This window comes from Apiospora hydei, assembly GCF_038363865.1.
Source record: "Apiospora hydei strain CBS 114990 chromosome Unknown utg000007l_segment0_segment0, whole genome shotgun sequence".
Lineage (NCBI taxonomy): Eukaryota > Fungi > Ascomycota > Sordariomycetes > Amphisphaeriales > Apiosporaceae > Apiospora > Apiospora hydei.
This window is the reverse complement of record NW_027117366.1, coordinates 1,437,742-1,464,493: the sequence shown is the minus strand read 5'-3', so window position 1 is coordinate 1,464,493 and position 26,752 is coordinate 1,437,742. Positions and strand designations below refer to the sequence as shown.

General features: G+C 54.2%; 10 protein-coding genes across 10 annotated transcripts; 7 read left to right on the top strand and 3 right to left on the bottom strand.

Annotated features, from left to right (window-relative positions):
• Window positions 1-2,065: 2,065 nt before the first annotated feature.
• PG997_009526 (uncharacterized protein) lies at window positions 2,066-3,053 on the top strand (the record flags this gene model as incomplete). The annotated part of the gene is made up of 3 exons (XM_066813841.1): window positions 2,066-2,310; window positions 2,352-2,720; window positions 2,864-3,053. The coding sequence occupies 3 exons, from the start codon at window positions 2,066-2,068 to the stop codon at window positions 3,051-3,053; spliced, it is 804 nt and encodes a 267-aa protein (XP_066665803.1).
• A 200-nt stretch (window positions 3,054-3,253) lies between these two features.
• PG997_009525 (glycoside hydrolase family 79 protein) lies at window positions 3,254-5,456 on the bottom strand (the record flags this gene model as incomplete). The annotated part of the gene is made up of 6 exons (XM_066813840.1): window positions 3,254-3,311; window positions 3,455-3,498; window positions 3,693-4,536; window positions 4,600-4,940; window positions 4,994-5,226; window positions 5,288-5,456. 6 exons carry the CDS (start codon window positions 5,454-5,456, stop codon window positions 3,254-3,256), a joined length of 1,689 nt encoding a protein of 562 aa, XP_066665802.1.
• Window positions 5,457-7,227: 1,771 nt separating this feature from the next.
• Window positions 7,228-8,776, top strand: PG997_009524 (putative UGA2-succinate semialdehyde dehydrogenase; the record flags this gene model as incomplete). Its single annotated transcript, XM_066813839.1, has 2 exons — window positions 7,228-7,359; window positions 7,439-8,776. 2 exons carry the CDS (start codon window positions 7,228-7,230, stop codon window positions 8,774-8,776), a joined length of 1,470 nt encoding a protein of 489 aa, XP_066665801.1.
• Window positions 8,777-9,325: 549 nt separating this feature from the next.
• PG997_009523 (uncharacterized protein) lies at window positions 9,326-9,736 on the top strand (the record flags this gene model as incomplete). Its single annotated transcript, XM_066813838.1, has 1 exon — window positions 9,326-9,736. The coding sequence occupies one exon, from the start codon at window positions 9,326-9,328 to the stop codon at window positions 9,734-9,736; it is 411 nt and encodes a 136-aa protein (XP_066665800.1).
• Window positions 9,737-9,852: 116 nt separating this feature from the next.
• On the top strand, window positions 9,853-10,539 carry PG997_009522 (uncharacterized protein; the record flags this gene model as incomplete). The annotated part of the gene is made up of 1 exon (XM_066813837.1): window positions 9,853-10,539. One exon carries the CDS (start codon window positions 9,853-9,855, stop codon window positions 10,537-10,539), a length of 687 nt encoding a protein of 228 aa, XP_066665799.1.
• A 260-nt stretch (window positions 10,540-10,799) lies between these two features.
• Window positions 10,800-11,761, bottom strand: PG997_009521 (ribosomal recycling factor protein; the record flags this gene model as incomplete). The annotated part of the gene is made up of 2 exons (XM_066813836.1): window positions 10,800-11,619; window positions 11,685-11,761. The coding sequence occupies 2 exons, from the start codon at window positions 11,759-11,761 to the stop codon at window positions 10,800-10,802; spliced, it is 897 nt and encodes a 298-aa protein (XP_066665798.1).
• A 1,193-nt stretch (window positions 11,762-12,954) lies between these two features.
• PG997_009520 (Isochorismatase hydrolase) lies at window positions 12,955-13,923 on the top strand (the record flags this gene model as incomplete). The annotated part of the gene is made up of 4 exons (XM_066813835.1): window positions 12,955-13,251; window positions 13,312-13,764; window positions 13,857-13,881; window positions 13,919-13,923. The coding sequence occupies 4 exons, from the start codon at window positions 12,955-12,957 to the stop codon at window positions 13,921-13,923; spliced, it is 780 nt and encodes a 259-aa protein (XP_066665797.1).
• A 1,588-nt stretch (window positions 13,924-15,511) lies between these two features.
• On the bottom strand, window positions 15,512-15,846 carry PG997_009519 (uncharacterized protein; the record flags this gene model as incomplete). The annotated part of the gene is made up of 2 exons (XM_066813834.1): window positions 15,512-15,679; window positions 15,760-15,846. 2 exons carry the CDS (start codon window positions 15,844-15,846, stop codon window positions 15,512-15,514), a joined length of 255 nt encoding a protein of 84 aa, XP_066665796.1.
• A 4,906-nt stretch (window positions 15,847-20,752) lies between these two features.
• PG997_009518 (purine-cytosine permease) lies at window positions 20,753-22,493 on the top strand (the record flags this gene model as incomplete). The annotated part of the gene is made up of 3 exons (XM_066813833.1): window positions 20,753-21,010; window positions 21,090-21,306; window positions 21,394-22,493. The coding sequence occupies 3 exons, from the start codon at window positions 20,753-20,755 to the stop codon at window positions 22,491-22,493; spliced, it is 1,575 nt and encodes a 524-aa protein (XP_066665795.1).
• Window positions 22,494-23,885: 1,392 nt separating this feature from the next.
• Window positions 23,886-25,181, top strand: PG997_009517 (peroxisomal membrane protein PAS20; the record flags this gene model as incomplete). The annotated part of the gene is made up of 2 exons (XM_066813832.1): window positions 23,886-24,402; window positions 24,457-25,181. 2 exons carry the CDS (start codon window positions 23,886-23,888, stop codon window positions 25,179-25,181), a joined length of 1,242 nt encoding a protein of 413 aa, XP_066665794.1.
• Between the last annotated feature and the right edge of the window lie 1,571 nt (window positions 25,182-26,752).

The window sequence follows — 26,752 nt, the reverse complement described above, 5'->3', positions numbered from 1 at the left end:
AAGTGAAAAGATGGGGTGAGACATGATATATGATATAGCCAGTTTGCTGATAACAAAATCAAGCAACCTCGAGAGAGAAAAAGTGTCCCTGACTCCAGAGTTGGTTTGTAACGAAATGTCTCTTCCCAACTCTTGATCTCTCCTAAGTCAGTAGGTACATAATTCTCATTCGCATTTGCACAGGAGACCGACAGTCCGTTTTGACTGCTGTGAGGGGTAACCCCCATCAAACTCGACCGCCACTTTTCATCCACGGTGGCTGGACCATAGGAGGCAGGCTTCAAGGCTACCTAAGCCCATCAATGAATAAGTGACACAGCCTGTGTATAGCCAGTTAATGGCATATGGGCGTTGACTAAAATAGTTCAATAACCAGATTCAAATGACTGTTGTTGCCGGACCTGACACGGCTTCGTGATCGACAAAGCACAGGTAGGCAGCACAAGCTTACAGGTCCGTACGTACGCACGTGTAGCTGCTCGGTCAGAATCATTAGAATGATGTCGAAAAGCCAACACCTGGTGAGAACAAATCTGTGTTTAGCCATGATATATGCAGCATGTCGAGAGCATGCAGCGGGTGGTTGCGACAAAAATAGAACCACGCTAAATGTGAACTGATGAGGCTTTACGTGCCACCCTCTTGCATCCATCCCCAGTCAGTCAGCCAGCCTGCCCCCCAAAGTCTTGGAGATGCCTTCAATCAAATGCATGTAGATCCTTCTAAATTGATATGGCTCTGCTGTGCGGTGCAGCGTGTAAATGGCACCATTCTGCCCTCGGAGAAACCCCCCGACACTTTGGTCAACCCCATCCTGTAGCCGCTGTCAGGCTGTTGGAAGTCGTTGTTGGTGGTGTGCTGTGCCCATCTCGTTTTGATGCATGTAACATTCTATCGTTGGTCCCTGTACAACGAGATTGGGGACAACACCATGCCGGGGGCAGGTTGGTGCTTTGGGGGAGCATGTTTGCGTGCAACCCTCCAAAAGGCTTGTGATTGTAATTGCGCAGCGCCCATGGGAGACCACCCAAGATGCTGTCATCTGGCGCCTCAACTCCACCATCGTGTCATTGTGCAACGATTATCAGATTTGGGGGTGTGTCCTCTGACGGTGTGTGAAGCGTTTGCCGCTACAAGTCGTCCATCACCAACTGAAAGTCCAGCGCTTCGGTGCTCCCAGGAGGTTAGGTAGCTGAAGACGCTTTGTCACTTACCGAGCCGGCGGTGGTGCTGCGAGGACTGACGAAGGGGGCCGGCGGGAAAGGTTGGTTCGATAATGTGGTGGTGTCCAATGTCACCAGCCAATGAGGGCTCGGCGTCGAATCCGACGAATGCATGCCATCCCTCCCGGCCTGCGAGAGTCGAACGCGAATTCGCTCTTTCATTGGCCCGGCCAGTTGAGAACGTGAGATGCCCTGCTCCTCTCGAGTCCCTGGAATCCAGCACTACTAAGCCGAGGGTGACATGAGGCACGATGATTGGTCGTCCCCACTCAAATCCCCCGGCAATTCCTTGGAGTCGGCGCTTACGACCTGGCCGATATTCTCCTCTCATTGGCCTCAATCGACGCTCACTCTATCACCAATGCAAATCCAGTCCGTGATTGACCTGCAGGGCGCGTCCTTCCGCTGCTTGTTGCAGGCAAAAGTTGCGGACGCCCAGTTGGCTGGTAGGTCGCCTTAAAGACGGGAGGAGGCCAACTCTTCCCGCCCGACCCCCGTACTCTCCCTCTCCCTGTGCCATGTGCTTGCATTTGCTTTGCTGTAAATCTTTGTCGCTGCCGTGATATCAATTCTGCTTCCTTTTGCTTGTTTCCGGCTACGCGGGAGCCCTTCGATGTAAAAGAAAGTCCTCCGACTGCTGGCAGCCAGCGAAGACAGACAAACGTCTCTTTTTACCTGAGAGAGAGAGAGAGGCCACTTCGAACTCTTTCGCATCTCACTCCCCATACACGGCTCGATATACGCAGGGCTGGTTCATCGCAAGGAGCTGGGAAAAGCTTGCGCCTCATTTCGTGCACATATATCCTCTTTGGTTGCAGGTCTACTATTGAGTGACCACCAACATGGCCTACAGGATTCTGCACCGGGAATGGCGGTCGATACGGGCGATGTGGTATTTGATGATATTCGAGCTGTTGGGGACCGTCGCCGTCCTCGCACTTTTTGGCATCGCACAACCGGATCTATTTCGCACACAGCTGTGGCGTGCCGGCGACCAGATGGGCTTCAACTCGAGTCCCAATATCGTACTGTACGCCTATGCCAACTATGAGCCGTTGCCCAACGTCCCATTTGTCTGGACGGAGAAGTGAGTCTTCATTCCCCCGTTCTCTCTTCTCCTTTACCCAGCAACTATAAAAAGAAACTCGGAAACGCAAAATCAGCGACAGCGAAGGAACCTAAAGCTTACCCGGAACTCAGATTGACCAACTTCAATGTCGCCATCTCCGTCATCAGCCTCTTCGTCCTCATCACCAAGATGATCGGCGTCATTATGCACCTCTGGTACCCCTTGCTCGCGCTGGTGTTCAACATCGCGCTTGTCGCCCTCTACGCCACCAGCGTATACGGCCAGGCCGGGCCCGACTACGCGGACCCTACGAAGCCCAGCGCTGCGGCGTGGTACATCGCCAAGCCCTGCAGTGTCGTCCCGAACCAGAGCATCCAGAAGTCGTGCACCATGGCCAAGGGCACCTTTGCCGCCACCATAATCATGCTGTAAGCATATTCCCCTTTGTCGCAGACATACGATGGTGTTATTTCCCCCTATAAGTACTCACATGCAATGTGTCTGATATAGTACGATCTATCTGGTGAACTTGGGCCTTAACATCTGGGCTATGCTCCCAACCGACCACAAGAAGGGGCTTTTACGAGTCAGACGGCGAGGAGGAGAACTCGCCGGCCGCGCCCAAGAGCAACACCCACTGGGAGATGCACGGCGTCCCGCCTACGCCCAGGACTGGCGGCGTCGCGGTGCCATACACACCGCGGACAATGGCGTTCAATACGTTGGAACGAAAACTTCCCCTGCGGTCACAGTACGCCTGAGGAGTTGTCGGCTGATTTCGAAAGAAGGAAAATGATTTCCCCTTAAAGTGAGGCACAAAGTATACTTACAAACAAACTATTATATATAATTTCCCTTATGGTCAAACTCGGCGCATGGAGTTATTGGGGTGAGACATTGGATACCTAAGACCGAGTGACGGCCAAAAGACCAGGCCGTCCGGGGAACTCGATGTTGTCCTTCAATACGCACCCATTCGCTTGTAGCTGAGAAGCGGATTTGGTGGCTCTGTAAGAATACTGGATTGGAAATAGCAATCCTAACATTGGCTATTGCGAGATGACGATGGGATGGCTAATTACCTAGCAAGTTGTCAAATACAAATGTTCCCAGCACTTCTTGGTGCCTATGAGTGTCATATATCTCTTCGAGATCTTCTTACCAGAGAATGACACGAGTCAACGCATCTTCGACGTTTGGATCTAGCTATGTCTGCATTGTAAGATAATGGGGTCACACTTGTTGTCCTTCTGAATGCTATATCGTCGAATTTCCGTTAAAGTATGCTCAAAAATGAAAACTGATCAAAGTATATATGATGCATATCAAGACCTCCTTATCCTGGCCAGCCTGCTCGGCCTATTAAGCGTCTCATCCGACACTCCCAGCGTCACCAGCACCGCCTGCGAGTCGGGCACCGCGATATTCAACGTGCCGTTCTGGACCTGGACAGTCTCGCCCACCGTCACGTTGGCCAGCCGGACGGGGCGCCCCTCGTCCAGCTCGTAGTTGTAGCTCCATCCGTCCCACGTGATGCCCGTAATGGCGTCGCTGCCGTTCGCGTACAGCCTCTGCACGCGCGCGGTCGTCGTCCCACCACCCACGAAGAAACTGTAGGCCCGCGCGGGCCGCTGCGGCGGCGGCGGGCTCGAGCTGCCCTGTCCGCCAGTGCTGCCATCACATCCACAGTCGACGGCGTGCGCTTTGTGGCTGTTGCTGGTGGTGTTGGTGTTAGTGTAGTTGTAGGCGTTCATATTAATGATCATAACCCGTTTCAAGTTGCCGCCGACGTACGCCGCGTAGGCGGCCTCGGTGTCGCCGCCGGTCAGGGGCAGGTGGGCGACCTGGACGGGAGCGATGCGCAGGTTTCCCAGAAAAGCGGCGACCGCAATGTTGCCATAATAGGGAGCCTTGGTGCCGCGGGTGGCAAGCGGGGTCTCGACGGGCTGCCACGAATCGTAGCGGGAGTTGGTGCCCATGTGCATGTGCACGCGCCGGATGTTGGAGGCGGCGCAGTAGAGCGCAAAGTCGATGCCCCAGAGCGCTGCGCCGAACAAGTTGGACAGGCCCGGCCGCCCCTGGTTGTAGAGCGAGTTGGCCTCACCCAGGATGTGCGGCATGCCCGCGCCCGGGTTGACGGCGTTGTACTCATCGACGTGCGCCTCGACGCTGAGGCGCGTGCGCGTGTGGTTCATCAGCGTGCCCTGGAGCGTGACGCCAGGGGTGGCCGCTCCGCTGATGTAGCTGCAATTTTAGGCGTTAATTTTCGCCTGGGAAGTGGCGGTGCAACAAGGTTGGCGAACTTACTTGTGGGAGGAAAAGTATTTAATGCTCTCGGTATTATCGAGTCCATCTGCCCAGGCTATAGGGGCCTTAAGATGGTTATTAACTCCTCCAAAGGACGGCGCCATATACTTGTATTCATCAATGGCAGCGAGGTCTGGGCAGTTCTTCTGGATCACACTCTTGATGGCGGCCACGCCGTCGAGCCACTCGTTGACATAATCAGACTCGTTGTAGCTGGAGGACCTCACTGGCCCTTGGGCACTCGTGGCGAAAAAGTCCGCCTCGTTGCCATATTCCCACACATACAGCTTATCTGTGCCGAGCGCCTTGCAGGCAAGCTCTGCGGTCTGGGTCAGAGTGTCCTGGACTCGGGAATCATTGTTGCCCCCATGTTGAAGCCATGCGAGAACCTGACGTTGGGCCATGTGCTATAGGACTCGAAAAACGAGGGGCCTATCTCGATGGTCGTCGGGTAGTCCGGCGACCTAGTCACATTGACGGTGCCATTCAGAGCCACTGTCAAGTTCCCATTGTAGATGGCATAATCTTGCGTATTGCCACCAACCCGTATGTATGGCTTGTCACCTTGAAGATAGCCGATATTATTTAGAAGGTTGTCCGAGAACTTGTTGGGACTGCTCTTGTTTCCTGGGCGGTATATCAGTCCTGTCCACCATTGGGGTTCTGGCCGTAGTATATGCATACTCACCAGCGAAGTCGGGGAACGACGCGAACTCTATGGAGTAGCTGAGGAAGCCATCCAGCGGCGTTGCCGACTTGAATTCTGCGGAATTGAAATTGATAGCAAGCCGTCGCGCCTGGCATAGCACGACACCACCGCGAAGCAGCACCAAGCCTGCATCTCGTATCAGTCGCATGGTGTTGTGTTTGCCGGCGAAACTGGTGGTTTGGATGTGAACAGAACGATTCAGACTTCCTGAAGCTAGATGTCCGAGAAAAACCGCAGTCGCCTGGGTAAATGCTGCAGCCCAGGCTTCATGTGGTGCTACCCTAACAGGATTTCAGGATGGTGGCGGTCGTGGACAGGAATAGCCAAGGTCCGTCCCTCTCTTTGCCCGGAACATGTCAACTTGAGATCCAAGAATCCTGAATGTGCGGAATACCCGGATCGCCACATGATACATCATATCAGGGCATCTAAGGACTTCCAAAGCTGATGCCGACTTCCTAATTGGAGCAGACGAGGGTAATGCGCAATGCCGCCACTATGCCAAAGTGCGGGGGATCAAAGCACTGGTTCATCATTCATGGAAGCCGGCTGGTTGTGACTCCGTTGCATGCGGCAAATAGACGCCTGCATATGATCAATTAGTCTTCGTCGCAAAGCGAAACAGCCATACGAGGCCGTCATAGCGGGTTGTGATATTGGGACGATCACGTGTATACCATGGCCAATGTTCGGACAAGGCCCATGGACTGACTACCTGCCCAACGCCATGGAACAGATAGGAATCCTCCATCGTGATAATGGTGTATCTCCAATAGGCATGCTCGCAGAATATACTTGGGTTCAGGAGTGTAGGATTCTTCTCCCGGGACTTGAGCATAGTCCAAACGCATCACGCCTGCTGCTGACTTGCACGGTCACCGTGGCCTCCATTTTGGTGCACGCGCAATCATATCATCAACTTAGAAGCTTGCACTTACACGGACACTAGGTCAGTGTACGGGTAAGCAGACTAGGTAGACATGCATTCAAGAAACCCCCGAAATGCTCAGCAGTTGTTCGAATGTGAAGAGACACTAGGTTAGAGACCAGTGCCTCTAGAAAGAGTATGCCGGGTGTCCAGCCATAGACCCAAGATACATCAATAGCAAATAGTCTTGAGTCTACTGCCATGCCCTTGTCTGGCGACACGAGAACAGCAGGTATATGCGACGCAGTGCCATAGATAGTCCGACTTCGGATAGAGAGCGTTTGTTTCCCTTGCCGACAAATGCTGTAGGATACGGTACTATTACTTACAGCAATCTCGTTGATAAGCCCAGTGGGGTTGTTTGCGAGATAGTAAGAGGTGAGGTATAATGTTGCGGGTGATAGGGTGAGTGCGACGATAGCCTCATCACGCATCCCGTCTAGTTTGTAGCCCACTGCTAGACAGGCACGGGGATGTGGGACGGCGCCGAAGATTAGAAGGGAACATTGAGGTGAAAGATATCGGCAATGTCGCGATGCCCCGCCCTGTCCCAGCATGGACCTGCTGTATTGGGAGATACTAGGTACGGAGGTACTACTACCCCACACCAAGAACCAAGCTCCTCCTCCTGCCTCCTCAACCGAGGGGCACGCCGCATGCCATCCACTGCTGGAGCTCCAGTCTGCCAGGGCGTCTCTGGGCGTCTGGTGTCAAATCAACGTCACTCGTCGCAACGCTCTTGCGCTGTGGTTGTCCCGGCCGGGCGCTGGAAGATAGGCTGCCTGCATGTCCAAATGCTGCTGGTTTCCCGAACTTCCATCTTAGCCTTTGTCACGAAAACGATCTGATTTGATGTGTGTACACCCCATAATCTTGCCCGCAATCTTCCTAAGTAGATGTTTGCCTCCGCCCATCGGCTTCTCGTTCCTTGACTATTAATTCGTCCCGCGTCGCCCATCCGCGTGGTGCCTGGCATCCTCCTCTCTTCATCATGAGTCTCCTGCGAAGCTTGAACAAAACCATCGCCTCACCCGCCAGATATCCCATCAAGTCCAACTTCCAGAGATCCACGCTCCCACTAGTGTTCACCCGCTTAGCTTCCAACATGCCGTCCGTACCCAAGGTAGGCATTGCTGCTTCCCCGGCTGCTGAGCGCCGATGAGCGTTTGTGGCTACATACTAACCACCCTCGCTGGGAACAGTTGAAGGACCCGTCGCTCTTGAAGACCGACGTATGCTACGTCAATGGCGAATGGGTCAAGGCCGCGTCGGGCAAGACGTTCGAAGTTCATGACCCGTCGACCGGCAAGCTGATTTCAACATGCCCCGAGTTCGATGGCAAAGATACCGAGAAGGCCATTGAGGCAGCGGCCACCGCTTTCAAATCATTCAGGCACAAGACGGGCCGCGAGCGGTCCAAGATGCTGCGCAAGTGGTATGATCTGATGACGGAGAACGCTGAGGATCTGGCCACGCTTATCACTTGGGAGAACGGCAAGCCGCTCGCGGATGCCAAGGGCGAGGTTACCTATGCAGCCAACTTCTTCGAATGGTTCAGCGAGGAGGCTCCTCGCATCCACGGCGACCACATCCCAGCCTCCATTCCTGGTAATCGCATCGTCACCATCAAGGAGCCTGTCGGTGTTGTGGGTCTCATCACACCCTGGAACTTCCCCGCCGCGATGATCACACGAAAGATTGGCCCGGCCCTGGCTGCTGGCTGCACCACAGTTTGCAAGGCACCCGCTGAGACGCCTTTCACCAGTTTGGCCCTTTGCGAGTTGGCGCACCGTGCTGGTATCCCCAAGGGTGTCGTGAACGTCGTCACAACCCTCGAGAACACACCGCAAATCGGCGAGCTGTTGACGACACATGAGACCATCAGGAAGGTGTCTTTCACTGGCTCGACCCCCGTTGGAAAGTTGCTGATGAAGCAAGCTTCGTCAACACTGAAGATCATGTCCATGGAATTGGGTGGAAACGCCCCGTTCATTGTGTTCGACGATGCTGATGTGGACGCTGCTGTGGCAGGCGCCATTGCGTCCAAGTTCCGCTCGTCGGGCCAGACGTGTGTTTGCGCCAACCGAATCTACGTGCAGGACGGCATCTATGACGAGTTTTCCAAGAAGGTCGCCGAGAAGGTTAGCGCCTTCAAGGTTGGCAATGGTTTCGAGGAGGGCATCACACACGGACCTTTAATCCACGACCGGGCCGTGTCCAAGGTCGAGTCGCACGTGAAGGACGCAGAGAAGCATGGTGCCAAGGTGCTCGTCGGCGGACAGCGGCTGCCCGACGTGGGCGACAATTTCTTCCAGCCCACAGTCATCACCGGCATGACGAAAAACATGGCCATTGCCTCCGAGGAGACCTTCGGCCCCGTCGCTGGCATTTTCCCTTCTCCACTGAGCAGGAGGTCGTGGATCTGGCCAACAAGGCAGAGGTTGGACTTGCCGGCTACTTCTTCTCGCGTGACTTCCAGCGCATCCACCGTGTTGCTGAGGCTTTGGAGGTGGGCATGGTTGGTGTCAACACTGGTTTGATCTCGGATACTGCTGCACCTTTTGGTGGTGTGAAGCAATCTGGTTTCGGTCGCGAGGGTTCAAAATACGGCATCGACGAGTACCAGCACATCAAGACGGTTACCTACGGTGGAATGGGCCAACCCCTTCAGGGCAAATAAGAGTCGGGCAGAGATTAGAATTAATGAAATAAACTGTTTCCAATGTTACACCTTCGGCATCTCGTGATGAAATGCAATAACAAGTATATAACCTGAGCTACCCGTCCACTACTCCAACAATGAATGAATATGCAATGCGACCAATACAGTCTTCTGAATAGTATCATAGGCTCCAGATGCCAGCGAGTACTTTGATAGGGCGATTTGGAGGGGTCTGGCTGACCTCAATTGGCAAAGCGGATTGGCTGCGCTCCAGCCAATCAGAAACGGGCCAGTACCCGTCAACTTTTCGAGCTACTTACTGTTCCAATTCACCATCGAAATTCTGAACCCTTGCCGCAGGTGCTCGGAAGCCAACATTGAATCGAGCCAGCGCAATACCGACGACGCACCAGCCGCACACCCTCCAATGCTCCGAAACCCTCTACAGTCCGCCGTCGCCCGCGGCGCCAGGCCCGACCTGCACCGCGTCGCCGACGGCATCGCCTCTTCCCTCCGACAATTCTCCATCGCCCAGGCCCGTTGTGACGATGAGCCCCAGCGACCCACTGGCCGCCAGCGCTCGGCGGCCGCGGTCAAGGAGCTCTTCTCCATGAGCCAGAAGGACAGAGCGGCCCAGGGAGGCAGCCAATCGAGCAACGGCAACGGCAACGGTACTTCTTCTGCTCCTACGTCACGAGCCCCGATGCGCCCAAGGTCATCAGTGTCAGTAGCCTGCGAGGCGGCACCGGAGGACGGTTCGCGGGCTTCAGAAAAATGGGCGATGGCGGCTCTGCACTGCTTCCCGCACCCGGGGCCGGCGGAAATGGTGGCAATGTGATTCGCGGTGGTCTGCCTGGTGGTTTCCGGGGTCGAGGAGGAGCAGCAGCAGGAGCGCGCGGAGGCTTCGCCGCCGGCCGAGGTGGCTTCGTTGCCCGAGGAGGAAGAGGTACCATGATGGGAGGCCGCGGCGGACGCGGCGGACGTCGCCGGGGAGACGATTCAGACGACCGACCGAACCGCCGCAACGACCGGGCCAACAAGGCGGACGAGGACTCGTACAAGCGCTTCGCCGCCAAGGACTCCGAGGACCCCGACTACGACGCCTGGACCGAGCCGCTCGAATGCGGCACCGTCCAGTCCTACAACCCGTCCTTCGACCTGATCAAGGACCTCGCCGGATACGCGCCCGCCATCGCCTCCTCGACTACGCCCCTGGCTCAGCACGCCACGGCCCTGACGCAGACACGCATACTGGGCGGCGGACGGGCGTACTCGCCCGACGACATCCCCTGGCCGGCAGATGCCAAGAAGCAGTACACCGAGGGCCACGGCGTCTTCTTCCCCTCGGAGGAAGTCAAGAAGTTCGTCAGCAGGAGGGCCGAGATGGAGTTCAAGGCTCCGCCCGCGGAGACGAAGAGCGCGATCCTTGACGCCGCGCTGCTGGGTAAATACGAGGGCCCCAAGTTTGCGCAGCCGGGCGACCATCTGGGCAGCGTGAAGAGCTATGTCAAGCGAGAGGGCACATGGAACGCAGAGGCGGAACGCAGGATTGAGGCGAAGATCAAGTCGCTGTTGCCGGCTCAGCAGGCGGCGGCGGCAGCAGCTCGGCCAGCACCCAAAGGCAAAGACGCCAAGGCATAGTACGCAGAGCTTCCGAGAGCGCGCATACTGAAAGGATGATGGCTATGTAGAAACGATTCAGGCATGTAAGACCAAGCGGAAACACTGTAATATCATGAACACAACTATGTACATACGCAACGAGTCGCTGCTTGTACAGTACCAAAAAATCCCATATATGACAACCAAGCCAGGTCCCTATAGTTTTCTTTGGCAGAGCGGGGGTCGTCTCCTTAGACTACAATGTGCAGATCCCAGTCCCAATGTATTTTTTAAAATATCTATTTTGACTCGGCGGCCTTCATAGTCTCCTTCTCGGCCGCATCCACCTTGGCGACCTCGGCCTTGATGACCTTGTCCAGCTCCGTGTCGGCCTTGCGCTTGGCGTCGGGCAGCATGGACCCGTCCTTCTTCCAGGCGGCGTGCAGCTTGTCGCGGCGCTGGCGCACGTCGCGGATGCGCTCGCGCCAGTCGTGGCAGATGGCCTTGACGCGCTTGGCCAGGTCCTCGCGCTTCTCGGGCTCGACCTTGAGGATCAGCTCGAGCTCGTTGTCGGGCGACCGCTGCGGCTGCTGGTTGAAGTCCCGGTGCGCCTGCACCGCGCTCATGATGGGCTTGATGTAGGCCGCCTCGTGCACCAGCAGGCTGATGGTCCGGCCGCCCTTCGGGATCACCGAGGCCAGCTCCCGGATCGGGTACGAGACTGACGACTCTTTTCGGTCCGGCTGCACTTTGACGGAGCCGATCAGGTCCGGGTTGAAGCGGCCGCCCGTCTTGAGCTTCTTTAGGGACTCGTTTGCGTGCGAGGCTAGTTTTGTCAGGCGCGAGTGCACGTCGGCGAAGTCGAGCGCTTCCTCGGGCGTCGGGGTGGGGTGTTGGGAACTGCTACCGCCGCCGCCGGAGGTGCTGTTACCGGAGTCGGCAGCGGGGCGCGCGCGCACTTGCTCCTTCTCCTCGCGGCCCTTCTTCTTGAGCCATACCGGCGTCGTGTGGAGGGAGCGGTAGTGGCTCAGGTTCCGTGGGGTAGTGGTAACGGATATAGCAGATGTAGCAGCTCTGGTCGCAGCAGAAGCAGCTGTTGGTCTCGTACCAACTTGCAAGCTAGGGACTGGAAGATCAATACACGCTCTCTTGGGCGGCCCAGCGAGTCAATTGGGCCGGCTTACATGCTCTGCAGCTCACATGTTGCACTGCCCTGTCGCAGGAGTGCGGCGACTGTGGTGGCACTCGTTCTTGCTGCCATGGTTCTGGACTTTTCGCGAGCTTGATATCCAAGTCCTGCGCCAACTTAAAGCTCAGTGGTAGCTCGGAGTAGCAGTCTGCAGGACCAATTGAATGTGGCTGTGGCGGGGTCGGTACCGTGGCTTGACATGGGGCGCCCCACCAGTTAGCCCCTGGCTCGAGATCAGCCCCTGGATCCCCAGCCCCCATGGCCTTTCATCGGCTTCTTTCTCCTATGCAATATAGTACCATATAACGATCGAAATCGTCACAATCAGACGGTCGATTGGCCCAGCGGTTAAGGCATCTGCTTTACACGCAGAGGATCGCAGGTTCGATCCCTGCATCGATCAATATTTTGCTTTTTGCCCCCTGTGGCATCTCGGAGTTAGATATTTTCGCACTTCCAGAAGCGTCCGAACCCTTCTTTTGACAGAGGGTCCTATCCTTTTTCTTATCTCGTTTGACTGATAACATTCCCAAGCGCCGTACGCATTGACTTATTAGAGTAAGTTGTCGAAGAACTAGCTGTGTTAAGAAGATGCACTATCGAGACTATAGCACCACTCCGATGCTTTTATAGTCTTGGGCGCACCATGGCTACTACCAGCTAGTGATTACTGCTCGAGAATCCCTCACTGGCTATTCTGCTGCTAGCCATTCTATTAATATCCAGATACACCTTTGACCCCTTTCTCCCAAAGCAGATGCGCCTTATTATAGGAAGGGACATATTTGGAGTGTATTCTACTAGTACAGCACATACTGAATATCTCGTCAGAGATGAGTAAACGCAATCATCAAGCATCGGGGCTTCAATGCTACTGGATACAAGATCCGCTGCGATAAGAATGAAGGCTCGGCAGTGCACCATTGTATTTTTATCTACGGCATAGAACGATAAGCATGCAGCCTCTCACCGGCTAGTATCACCAGCCCGACCTGATAGCGGACCTGATGGCGGGGTTTCAAAAGGCGGGGTGACCATTTCCGGCTGTTGTTTCCGGCGGCCTACTTGACTGATAGCCGATATTTCCAGGCCCGGCTACGATTCATGCAAACATATAAGCCTTGTCGTAGGATCTTGTCTTGACAATAATAACCAATAATACCCTTATTACACTTTTGTTAACTTTAGTCTTGGACAATCTTTGAAATAAGATTCGCGCAAGAGTCTCCGAGCATATTTGACCGTTGCCTACACAGTAAAAGACCATGGTGCCAGACCTATCCTTTGGCCCACAAGGGAACCAATGGTATTACACGCGCGATACCAAGACATATGACCTAACTCGTGGAAGTGGACAAGGCTCCGAGAAGAAGTTTACCATGGCTACGTCACTGGGCCCTCCTGATACATCCATCACGATCGACCCGGCGCTATCGGCCCTGGTGATCGTGGACATGCAGAACTACTTCCTGGACGCTCGATGTCGGACTTATCCTGCGGGCTTAGCTACGGTAGAGCCAACAATAAGGGTGATTGAGAAGTGCCGCGAGGTCGGGGTCCAGGTACGTTGTTGCTCAGGTGCTCAGGGGAAGGCAAGCCCTGATGGATGACCATGTGCGCAGGTGATCTGGCTCAACTGGGGCCTCCGCGAGATCGACCTGCCCGTCATCCCGGCCAGCGTGCAGCGCAGCTTCTCGCGGACCCTGATCGACCCGTCGCACACCCCGCTCCGGCACGGCCTGGGCGCCGACCTGGGGGACGGCAAAGGGCGGACGCTCATGGCGGGGGCGTGGAACGCGGAGATCTACGCGCCGCTTGCGGCGGCGGCTCGACCGGAGGATGCGCACTGCGCCAAGGACCGCATGTCAGGGCTTTGGTGCGAGTCGCAGCCGCTGTGGCGCCATCTCGAGGAGACCGATACGAGGACCCTCTTCTTCGCGGGCGTCAACACGGACCAGTGCGTGCTGGGGACCTTGACCAATGCGTACAATGCCGGCTGGGATTGCGTGATGATCGAGGACTGTTGCGCAACGACCACGCCTGACGGGCAGGGTGTGTGCTTGTGGAATGTCGCTGTGAGTACCATGCTTTCCCGCACGACGACCCGTGATCGTGATGCTCTCTGCGGCGTGGGAGACAGGATAAGGGTATGCTAATGCTTCGCCAGAACTCGTATGGGTTTGTTGTCAACAGTAAGTCATTTGCTGATGGAACTCTGGCTCATTGAAGAGTAAGGAGGTCTTCCAAGCAGGCTCGGTCGCCCAGGGTGGCCTGCAAAGGCACACGAGTCGTATCGTCAGAGGATCAGACCCTTGTATCACAACAAACAGAGCATGCCGTGATGTTTGCTTTTTCTCAGACCCAGTTGCGCCGCGTGAAGACAAGATTGTTGATATGAGGTTCGTCGCATGTTGTCATGAGAATCGTAAACATGCAAGCCTGGTACGTGACGAGCCCGGTCGCTGCAGTCCACCTGCGTGCGCCGAAGCTTACGACCAACTCGAGGCTGTCGACTCAGCGAAGAGGGTTGCTTACTCGCCATCCATTTTGGCCAACCAGATCTCGCGGCATCTTGCTACCTATATCGCTTATTGTGCCCTTTGCTGTCCACAAGGGCCATGTGATATGCGTACAGGTGAGACCGTGTAAGCCAGATGCATGTCACCACCGCCAAGGACCAATGGCTTTTCTCGTGTCGGTTCCAAACTTTGTTGGTCGCGAACGAACGATTCGAGGTGGCATTCGGTCCGCTTACCGGCACAATGGCTCGGATTTTGTTGGCGTCTGGCGGGTCCGTCATTGGGGGGTTTTTCTCTTTTTTCTTCTTCTTCTTTTGCAGCTCCACTGCGAGCCTGGGAGGAGCTCCTTCAACCTGTGTTGCTTGCTCTTGAGGATGCTTATCTATGGCTTTAATGCAATATCCGACGCCTTGTGTACACTTTTCCTGTCCATAGCTCGGCCTTCCGAATATAGAAAGTGCCTAAGGCTTGTCTACGGCCTCACGCACGAACACAGCTGCAGCTGGCCAATTGCATGCAACTTGACTTTGGCGTAGGCAGATTGATGTGAGTGATTGCGGGGATCTGATAAGGAACTGCAGGACATGCCATTCAATCCATGTGTTATGTATGAAATGCTGTGGTTCTTGCAGACACGAGAAATGGCGGCCAACCATTCGTGCGAAACGTCACGATAGTCCTGTAGTATGTATGTATGTGCATGGCATGTGTAAGTAGACAGACGAACGAATGGGAGCAAGGTGCAAATGGGTAGCGTGGGCTCAACGATTGGTCAATCGTTGACCGAATAAGTCTGTTTGTTCTATTGATCGCTGATCCTCAATGCTTCTGGACAGACTACCCAGCCATCATGATTCTTTTTCAGAATGACTAATGATGATCGTGGTGGACAATATGGCCATAACTCCGTTCAATCCTCGGTTAGATTGCTATGGCTCCTCCAACTAAAGTATACCACTCCACCCACGATGGTCAACTCCATATCAGTAGCACGATATTGGCTCGTTCCTTCATGTTCATGTTCGGTAATGGATCTCGAGTGGGCCCCCTGTCAAAAAAGCACCCATGTCCCTTCTGCTACCCCGCCGAGCGCAAAAAGATAACATCAAATCGAAAAAATGCTGAACGCCGAATGCCCCCATGTCTTGGAGGAAGGAGTCCTGGCTGGGTTGTCGTGATCCCCAGGCAGTCTAGGTAAAATGCAGACCGAGTGAAAACGCCGGGTGAAAATGCTGCAATTGCTGAAGAGGCCGCAAAGCACAAGTCGCTTGCTTTGGAGCCCGAGTTGCCAAGTGAAAGCCACTCAAGAAAGCTGTTGGTTGTCGTAAATGTCGTTCAATTTGGTTGGTCGTTCCTTCTTGCATGTAACATGGGTATCATCCTGACATGATGACCACATCTTTTTACACACTCCGTAGGAACAGCAGCGCTCAGGAGGAGTATCGCCTTTCAGAATGGCATCGCGAGTAGACTGTCAAGAGAAAGTTGGTGTTAGTCCCTTATTTAAATATTTTGGCTGGCAAGTGAGCCTAGGCGAGTTGAACGGCTTACATCTGGGCATCTAATCGGCGAAGCTTGAACCATGCCGCCAAGTGAGAGAGTGGCCGCGATGGCGGAAAGGATCATGTTGAACCTCATGATGTGTTTGTGTGCTTGGATTGTATCAAGCGACTGTGATGTGGTGTTGTGGTTGACGGCGGAAACCAAGACCGGTCCCGAATGGGTGCAAGCCCTTATTAATAAGATTAGGTAGGTAGGTAGGTAGGGTATGGCTGTGGTGTCACTGGCTCAATAATTGCAAGTGTAACGAGTGTATCGCCAGGCAAACAAAAAGACGGCAGGTGCTTGAAACGTCAGTGGTCAAATGGATAGTTCCACGAATGAAGGGGTCGTTGGAGGAAGTCGTCAAACGGCAGGCCTGCTTCTAATAAATGAAGCCCAGAGCAGCCAACATCTGAGGTGAATATGTACATGTAAACGATTAGGCAGGCTAGCGTGAGCAAGGGTTACCTACCATTTTCGTATCCTGTAGGTAAGCTCCATACCTTGGGTGGGGAAGGGACCCGTCGCGGCCGGGGACTAATTGGAAATAGGAATAGACGAGCAAAATGCCTATCAAGGGTTCGCTTTTCTCTTACGAGTGCCGTAGGCATGTTGTTTACGTAGCTTGTTTTTTTGCGACTTGTGTGCATGCACGCACGCCCGCTTCGTTGCTGTGTGCGTGAGTAATGTGACGGCAGGCCATGTCTAACACTGGCGCCATGGCCAAAACAGCACAGGTATCCAATGCCCCTTCGTAAGGTTTCCGCCTTGGTGGTGGTGGCGGCGGCGGTGATGACGGTGATGTGCCCGGATGACATGACGACCCAGCTGGCCGGGAACATTTGGACTGCTATTGCCAATTGCATAACATTGGTTTCTTGTGGCGGCGTGGCTCATCAGTCGCAGCCCAGCCAACCCGAGCCCGGTAAGCTGAACATCATACACGGATGGCCCGACAGCCCGGCGGCGGCCTTTTGAGAAATCAAGCCGGATGGGGGTTCTTGCACACGAGGTTTCCAGCTGCTAGGCCGTACGAAAATAGCAACATGATAGGTCGTATCCTCCTTAGCTCTAGAGCCACCACTTGATACCACCTAGCAACTGACCTACCTACTTGCCTACTTAGTACCTTGCTACCTTGCTACCTTGCTTATTAGTCATTTCAAACCGAGTGAGTATCAGTGTGGCTGAGATGTCGACATGTGCCCGGCATTCAGATCTACAGGACGGATAAGCTTATTTAGTCCATGGTCGTAACTGGGAGTTCTAGAAACCACCTGAGCTTCGAGTGCCCGTCAGCCCGTCGTCAGTGAAACGCTTGTTTTTCATCAAGCGTCTCCAGTTCTCGGCACTCCCAGCAGCTTGGGTTATGGTCACTCTTATTTCCGGGAACGCAACCAGATCTCATCGAGGCTGGCATCTGAGAAATCCAATCGACGGCGTGCCGGGTAACCGATATATTTGATTTTCCTTGATCGAAGCCTTACGCTGGGGCCGAGGGCACCAGCACTAACGGATGGTCCGGATAGAGCGATTGCTCGTCAATCCGGCGTTGATTAGTTCAGCGCTCCAAGCCAGCCGCCGACTCCACACCACTGAACCTCACAGTCTGTTGTGGCTTCAGCAGCTTCTCCCCCAGCTCAGCACAAAATGCCTTTCTTTCTTGGCCTACCATCCCGCACATGCCTTATCAACGTTGTTTAGTATGAACTCGCTGGCCGGGAACACACCCACCGGGCGGGCTCTGACTTGCGGTGTGTGTGCATGGGCGCACATTCAGAGTTTCCGTGGTACGATCGGTAGTTCCGCTCCGAGCTCATCAAGGGACTATTATATTGCATGAGTGGAAAGAGGTTTGCACAGATTGGCAGGTTGGCGTCATTGACGTCACCAATTTGCCCGTGCCCAAGTAATTTTCATTCTTGTTACTATGGCCGTTACAACCCTCCATTGCTTGTTAATAGAGAGGAAGCTAGGTACGTCTGGTTTTTGGCACCGCTAATGTTGGCACATCACAGTCGATGACATACTTTCGACCAGCTACCATCAGCAAATATAGGGTGAATATTCCACAGAGGCCTGGGACGTTTCCACTGGCCAGATAGCATTGCCGACGAATAGCTCGTCAACTTTGAGTGTCCAGGGGCAGTCTGATTACTGCAAGTCAGCAATCACTCAGACCGAGCTCCCGAGTCTTGGCAACACGGACTCTGGTCGATTTCAGTGAGCGAGTGTGACCGATGAGTGCTACCTACTCTTCACCTTGGGTGCCTTCGAGGTAGCTGCCGCATTTCGAGCGCCAAACCAATAGCCATCAGCTCATCTCGAACTCGCAGCGGCCCAGCATTTCGTTCGTGCTGATGCTGTCTGTGAACTTCGCAAAGATGATGCTCGGGTTTCAGAATATCTCTGATGGAATACCTTCCACCTTTCGTCGTTCGTTGTGGACCTACTACCAATGGCGACGATCCTTCTTTTCTTGGACAGTATCCCTGGTAGCGGTCGTCTCTCTCAGCATCTGTCGAAACCTGCGTTGCATAACTACCTTCTTACAGCTTCGAACCATTTTCCCACAAGTTTGGGATGCTTCCACTCACTTGATTGCCCTTTCTACAGCTCTGGAGTACATTTAATGTGTTATCCCTCGACAGGACCAGGAGACTTGTCTACACGTTGAACTGCTCCAAGAATATACCGAGCGCCAGGATAGGACTCAGCTGATGCAGTTATTTCAGCCCCTGATTATCGTACAATATCGTCTCTAAGACCATGTCTCAGGGGGTCAGTCGCGGTGACTATTTAAGCTTGAGAGGGATCACGGGTAAGAACATGATAGGAGCAACGTGTGACAAACTCCCGCCTGCATGTTTTACCATTGCTCTACACCCACCACCAGAAAGAGCTGCCGTTCACAACATCATACGATTGTCACTACGGCAGTGACCAAGTTAGAAAGGGGGTGACTCGAGAGTCGTAAGCCAGGACTTGCCTGCCAAACCAGCAGGCGGCAATAGCTTCAGATTGATGAAGGTGACCTCCCCGAGCGGCGCGCCAGTTGCCACAGGGAAATGAGACTCATCGGCCATGGACAACTCATGAAACAAACGTCACGCATGATTCCGAACCCGCCGGGCGCTTCCCGACAAAAAATTCACCGAGCCTTACCGGGAGAGATCTGCGACATATAAGCATCGCACCTGCCCTTCTTCCCCTTCACGCCTTCCTGCCCAGTCCGGGTGCAGACAATATATGGATAGGGGCGGCGGCAGATGCTTTTGACTGGGCACGTTCGTCCGAAGATCATGATACCACAAGGGAAATAGCTGACAATGTGGTGTGTCTCCGTAGGCGAAGGTCACTGGGACACTACGAATGTGTACTTGTCACGTTCGGTAATGAAGCCTCGACTGTCCATCATTCGCGTGCCTTTTGGCGCACAGCTTCTCCGTCTGCCGTGCCATCTTACACAGCATTGGGCGTAACGTACATCGCATGTCAGGTGAGCTGTGCTCGCGGCTGGTCTCGACGGCATACGAGTAAGTGCCCAGGGCGGACTGTCGATAGAACGCCAGGAGCTCGCTTGCAACAAATCGCGAGCCGTAAGGCCATTTCCACCGATCGACAGAGCTTCGTCGCGCGTTACCACCGCCAAGATGTAACCTGATGGTGTTGGCAAGATATGCACCTGTATGGACTTTTTACGCCTCCTGACTGGATATGCTAGTGTTGGTAGCACCGATGCCGCCTCAGTTCCTGTCTTTTCTCGTTGTCTCGCATTTCAACAAATCCAACGCCAGGAAGGAACAAATTACATTTCTCTGCTCCCCGAGGAAGGATAATCGCCACGCAATTGGAGCTTCAGTACCGGATGGGGCAATCTGCTGTATCACGGCTTGGCCGGAGTTGGACGTAACAGACGCCGCATGATATCTGATCAGACCGACCAGAAGAAGTCTAATAAGATTGCCTTGTTGCGTCGGCATCTGGCGTGGTGGCACAGCGTTGGCTTACATGACGCACTCTTCCTCGCGTCTGTTCGGCAGACCTGTCAAGCCCGGAACCATACTGCTAGGGCTGGTTCTCTTGTTGTGTTTGCGGAACCAACCTGAACGGAGTGTAGGAGATGGACAAATCCTCCGAGGGCGGGCATTCTTCGTAGAATTTGCTATCGTTTTGTCTAGGGCTCGCTCGGCTGCTGGCGACAGGCAATTGTTTCGGGAGTGTGTAGTTTACCCGATTGGGGTGGAGGTGAGCGGTGGTGTAGCGATGACAAGGGACAAGGGAGGGGGCCGTCCCGACACTTCCCTGGCTATGCATCCCAGATAATCCCAGATAATCCCAGATAACCCACACTGCGACAGGGGTGTATATCTTCCAGCTGCAGGTTGCTTATCTCTTCCGGGACCTCCACCCTGATTTTTACTGCATCACATTATGTAGTTTTCACCGTCGGCACAGCCTAATCAGACCAATTGCATCTCCCTCCCGAGTATCGCGACGACGGCAATCTTGACATGGCCCATCCCGGCAGAGCTTCACCTCCGCAAGCCATGCAGGTCGACCCCCTTCCGCGCATGTGGGATCGCTAGAGATACCGGCCGTCTTCGCTGGATCTGCATGTATGGCCACCATGCCCGCTCTTATCTCACTAGTCACGTATGTATAAAGGGTCCGGCTTGGCGACTCCCAAGTTTTTTTCTCGGTGCCCTTCCGGACCGGGCCATAGCCATCTACCTGGACAACCCGCTCCTCACCATAGCTGTTGAGTATTGTGCCATTGCTTCAAGTTCATCTTTTTTCTGTCTTCAAATTTTTTGAAACCGGCCTCAGAAGGAAGAGGGGTCGCCCTCACAATCGTGACCCGATCAATAAGCACAATCATATTGACGGTGCTTGTTGTCATTCGAACCCATCTTTCGTCCCGGGCTGTTGTTCCTATTGGCAGACCTTGTAAGGTCACGGCCCTATACATCACACGAAGGCAAATTTCTCTCATCTCATCATGGGGTTCCCCACAAAAGTCAACCATGATGTCGAGAAGGCAAGCACCGGCGACAGGGACACCGGGACCGGGACCGATACCGATACATGCTATGTCGGCAGCGGCAACGTGGTACCCGAGGAGGAATTCGCCTCCGGTGACTCCATGTATGCCAAACTCCAGAAGCTGGCCGGCCGATTCGGGGTTGAGCAGCGAGGCATTGAGCGCGTGCCTAGCGATGAGCGGACGAAAGAGAGCATGAGTGAAGTCGGGACTATGGTGAGTGAGAGAAGGAAGAAGAAAAAAGTGCCCCTGCTGCTGTTACGTTATTCAACTGCTAACCTGCCAAATCGGGTAGTGGCTCTCGGCTAATATGGTTGTGTCGTCATTCGCCATCGGGGCATTGTCCCAACCCGTATTCGGCCTTGGCTACGTCGAGACGGCGCTCACGATCATCTTCATCAATGCCCTCGGGGTCTTGCCTATCTGTTTCTTCTCCACCTTCGGGCCCCGTTTCGGTCTGCGTCAGATGGCGCTATCCCGGTTCTACTTTGGGTTCTACGGCGTGAAGTTGAGTAAGTCTTGCCTGCACATGCTGCGCGTTCAATCCTCACAGCTTGTTGGCCCCAAGGGCTTGTTATCTCACTAACCGTTTACCGTAGTTGCTTGCTTCAATATCCTCGCCTGTATTGGTTGGTCATCAGTCAATGTCATCGTGGGCGCACAACTCTTCCATGCCATCAATGGTGACTTCCCAGGCTGGGCCGGAATTCTGATAATAGCTATCGCTACTCTGATCATTTGTGTCTTCGGGTACAAGATTGTGCACCTCTACGAGCGATGGTCATGGATCCCCTGCTTCATCATATTCCTCATCGTCCTGGGCGAATTCGCCCACTCCGGCCAGTTCAGCAGTAAGCTGCCTCTCCCCACAGGTCCGGCCGCGGCCGGCAGCATCCTGTCCTTCGCAGCGTCCATATATGGCTTTGCTACCGGCTGGACCTCATATGCGGCCGATTACACGGTATACCAGCCCGTTAACACAAAATCGACCTCTGTGTTTCTGTGGACCTTTGCAGGCCTCTTCATCCCTCTCTGCTTCACGGAGCTGCTCGGTGCCGCTATCATGACAGCGGCTATCTCGAACCCGGTCTACCAGGCTGCATACAGCGACTCGAAAGTGGGCGGTGTGCTTGCGGCCGTGCTGGTGCCGCCGCTGGGCCGGTTCGGCGAGTTTTGCATCGTGATCTTGGCGCTGTCCATCATCGCCAACAACTGCCCCAACATCTACTCGGTGTCACTGTCGATGCAGGTGCTGGCGCGGGGCACGCAGCGGGTGCCGCGGTTCGTGTGGACGTTCCTGGGCACCTGCATCTACGTGGCCATCTCGATCCCCGGCTACGATCACTTCGAGAACTGGCTTGAAAACTTCATGCTCCTCATCGGCTACTGGCTCGCCATTTACGAGGGCATCTCGCTGTCGGAGCACTTCCTCTTCCGCCGCGGCTACGACGGCTACCAGCCCGAGGACTACACCGAGCCGGGGCTCCTGCCGCCCGGGTTCGCCGCCGTCTCGGCGTTCTGCTGCGGCATCGTGGGCGCCGTGCTGGGCATGGCGCAGGTGTGGTTCACGGGCCCCATCGGCAAGCTATGCGGGTCCGAGCAGGCCGGCGGCGACGTGGGATTCGAGTTGGCTTTCTGCTTTGCTGCGGTGTCGTATTCGGTGCTCAGGAGCGTGGAGCGGAGTTATTTCAAGAGATGAAGAAAACATGTTGGTATGGTACGGATATTTGGATATCTTCCCAGTCAACTTTATCGCGTCTCTATTACTACTATGTAGGGTTAATTGCTGTAACAAACTGTTGCAATGATCAGTATCGGTCTCTGCTCGAAGCATCCCATAGATCCATGCTCGATGTATAGAGAGAGGTATGGGCGCAAGGGGGAGATAGAGGGATTCAACTATGGTCAAAAAGGCACGTGCCGTTGCTGTATCGGAAAAAGGCGTTTTGGGAGCTATGGATTAATACGAAAACGGCAGCTTATGTTTATTTGCCCGAGTACTATCTGTCTGGTGATCGTTTCTGTATAAACGTTGGGAGCATGGAGGGGGCAATATAAGTACTCGTTGGTGGTGGCAGAAGTGTATTCCACAAGACGCAGCAATAACCAGATTTAACACCATAAGCGCTAATGACACCCGAATAGAATTCTGAGAAATAGGGCAACTGGGTAGACGGTTGAATGAATGATGAATCGAACGTAATACTCTACTATACCACGTCCGTTGGCCGCCCGTTTGGTTAGTCCGGTGTCTTCCAGGGTGTCCATGTTGATTTCGGGAGTCAACTGCTGGCGTCGGAAGTACGTATCGCTGATCGAAGAAGTCACATGGCCCACCACAGCCGTCGCTGCCAATGAAATCTTAGTCACTCTTTGCAGTGCCGAGGCACTTTCACAAGGGACAAGAAGCCAAGGGAGACTCGGTCGGGAAAGTCGCCTCTCTAGCCTCTCCTCTCCCTCTCTCTTGCTTGGTCACTGGCCAACTCTCCACTCCGCAATGCAATGACGGGTCCTCACTGACCTGACCCCAGAACTTCTTCTAGCCGTCCCTTTGTAAACCTCTGACCCACACATAGGCCTCCGGTCGTCGACTGACATTCCCAACCTTCAACCAACGACCACAATCTCCTACCCAACTTATTAATTAGCAGGCATATCGGAAGAGGCGACTTTGCTTCGCTCTGCTTGCACTCGCATTTCGTTTGTTTACATCGAATATTGCGCAAATCCCCTTTGTGCAGGCTGGGTTTCACCGACAACAGGCACGCATACGCGAGGTCGCTTTGCGACAAAGGCCGGTGGCCGGGAGATAAACACCGCTGTTAGACGTGGTCCGTCGCTCCACGGATTGCAACCTCCCAATACGATATCTCCCTCTACCTCCAGTGGACCAAACAGGGTGTACCACTTCTTCTAAGCGCACGCAATGGCCTCGCCCCCCAAGCCCTGGGAAAGAGGCGGCGCGACAAGTTCTGCCGGTACGTTCATTGTTTCCACATCGCGCTGATTGCACGCCACCGGGTCGCGCGCCTGTTTTCGAGCTACATGTGTTGTGTTGGTTGTGAATATCGCGCTGATTGCATTAGCAACCATGGCAGCTCCATCTCCCACCGCATCCGGAGCCTCTATGCCTGCAGCTCCCAGCTCCTTATCTGCGCCTTCGTCCATCTCCACAGCGACAGACTCCTCTCCCGCGATACCACCGCGCCCAGACTCTCTCGCCTCATCCGTCAACCAGAACGCTTCAGCATACAGTCGCCTAGGCAGCTCTCCATACAACTCTGCATATTCGTCGCCTTACAATAGATACGGCGGCTACGGGTCAAGCATGTACGGCGGTGGCATGGGTGGCTACGGAGGCTACGGAGGTATGGGCGGTATGGGAGGCTACGGAGGTATGGGAGGCATGGGAGGTATGGGCGGCATGTACGGAGGCATGTACGGCGGCGGTATGAACCCGAATGACCCGAACGCCAACAGCCTCACGAATACCTTCAACAACAGTACTATGGCGACATTCCAGATGCTCGAGGGCATTGTTGGCGCCTTTGGTGGGTTTGCACAGATGCTGGAAAGCACGTATATGGCGACACATTCGAGTTTCTTCGGTACGTAATGGTGAGCTTTACACGGCATTGGATCATCCACTAACGCCAGCACAGCAATGGTATCAGTAGCCGAGCAGTTCGGTAACCTGCGTGACACTCTGGGCTCGGTCATGGGCATCTTTACTTTGATGCGGTGGATCAGGACACTCATTGCGAAGATCACTGGGCGGCCACCACCTGCAGATGCCACCGCACTCACCCCTGCAGCCTTTGCGCGGTTCGAGGGCCGACAGGCTCCTCCGGGAGGCACACCTGCACAGCCTAAGCCCAACCGGAAGCCCCTCGTCTTCTTCCTGCTCGCTGCTTTCGGTCTCCCCTATGTGATGAGCAGAGTTATTCGCTCCTTTGCTGCCAATCAAGAGGAAGAACGGAGGCGCCTGGAAGTTGCTAATGCCAGTGATGCTACAAGCCAACTCGAATTCTGCCGCGTCCTCTACGACTTTGCTCCGCAGACTGGAGCGCAAGGCACCGACCTAGCCGTCAAGAAGGGCGATTTTGTAGCTGTTCTGTCGAAGAACGACCCCCAGACAGGTGCTCCAAGCGAATGGTGGAAATGCCGGTCTAGAGATACCCGCGTTGGCTGGCTGCCCGCCACATTCCTCGAGATTGCTAGACGGCCAGGCCAACCCCTTGCTGCGATTAAGGCAGCCGCAAGCGAGCCTGCAAATACTCGCACCAACTCTTTGACAAGCGCCGCTGCACCGATGCCTGCAACAGCTGGTGGCAAGCCGAGCGACGCTACACTGGAGGGCTTCCAGAAGTCACAATTTTATTCCTAGAGAGACGAAAATGGCCTTATAAGGATAGTTCCACCTAAAAGCGCCGACAAGCTGAGACCATCACGACGACACACGTGTCCCTCTTATTCGAGAAGCGAACCTCATGGGACACGGGACACATAACCTGGGAGCTTGGACAGGATACAAGGTCCGATGCGATGGGTTTAGTCCATTATAAACTATGAACGTCTGATGATTACTCACACCCTGTGAGCCTTGGTCTGTCGGAAATAGTTGATCAATATCCCTCGTATCACGCCTGAAAGGGTTTGAAGTTGGCAAATTGATCCGCTACATAAGATGAAGCGATGAGACAATGTTGTCCTTTTCTCAATTTTGCATTCAGCGTTAAGGGGTTCTCCTTTATTTTGTTCCTGGGCACTTGCTTGCGCGGACTGGTATTGAATCAAGTCGCAAAAGCGTTCTGTAAGATGGCCGGGTCGGTGCGCACCGTTTCAATGGCCAGGGGGCGGTGGCTTCTCGAAGCAATGGGCCTGCGTGTTCTCTCGTGCGGGTGTTTATGTACAGATGAGTTTATAGCGTTAGAAGCGTTGTACAAAAAACGAGTAATTACCTAACATCACATTATCATACAGACTCTCGAAAGGGACTGGTTCGCTGGCTTGATAGAAGTACTGATGGGTTATTCCCAGCTGAATAACGTTCCCTCGCAGCAGTACAGAGACAGTGTTCAGCCATAAGGCACCTAGCATGGGTTTACAAATACACCGAGGTAGCTGCTACTCAACTCTCTTCTCTGGGGAAGCTGCCTCGTAGAGCCAAGGGCAGAGACCGTTCTAGGTCGGGAGTAGGCTTGATCAGCATCGTGTATTGCTGACAGCCAGGCCGTTTGGCCAATTAATTTGCAAGGGGGAAGTAGCCCTGTGTTACTGCAGTCTCATGCGCACGCCGCATGCCTTGGCGTCTAGACCAGCTTCGATAATGAATTGCTAATCGAGGGCTGAATAATCGGCTTTCGTCGTGGCGTAGCGCAGGATCTCGCGCTCTTCGCTCTTAGCATGCACTCGTTCTTTAGCGCCCCCTCGCGGCTATCATTAGTCACCTTTGGACGGACGATGCCTTTCGAACGCAACGATGATGTTGGCTGCAACCCCGTCCATGCATACCGGCTTTTTTGAATTTGTGACGAGCTTCACGATCGAGTTGTCAGCACGTACATGACCTGCTTCTTGGGGACCAAACATGGCAATGATGCTGACGAGATCAGGCAAACAACTGTTTCTTCCTCAACCATGTAGATAGTCTTTCTTGAAGTCGTCTTCTGAAACGTTGATACATGCATATATAAACATCGATACCATCCCGACTTTCAAGGCCAGATAGTCTTGAATGCATTCAAACCATCACCACCACCATTATCACACCTCACGTCGCCTGATCATCTCAAACTGCCATCTGTTTCACTCGCAAAGTCAAATACCTTCCTCGCGCAACCCCTAGTTCGATATAGGAAAACTGTATTCTTGCCGTACCAGACTTCGTTTCTGACAAGATACCCCATCAATTTGTCTTACCCTCCCCTAAAAATAACGACGCGAACATCACCAGAA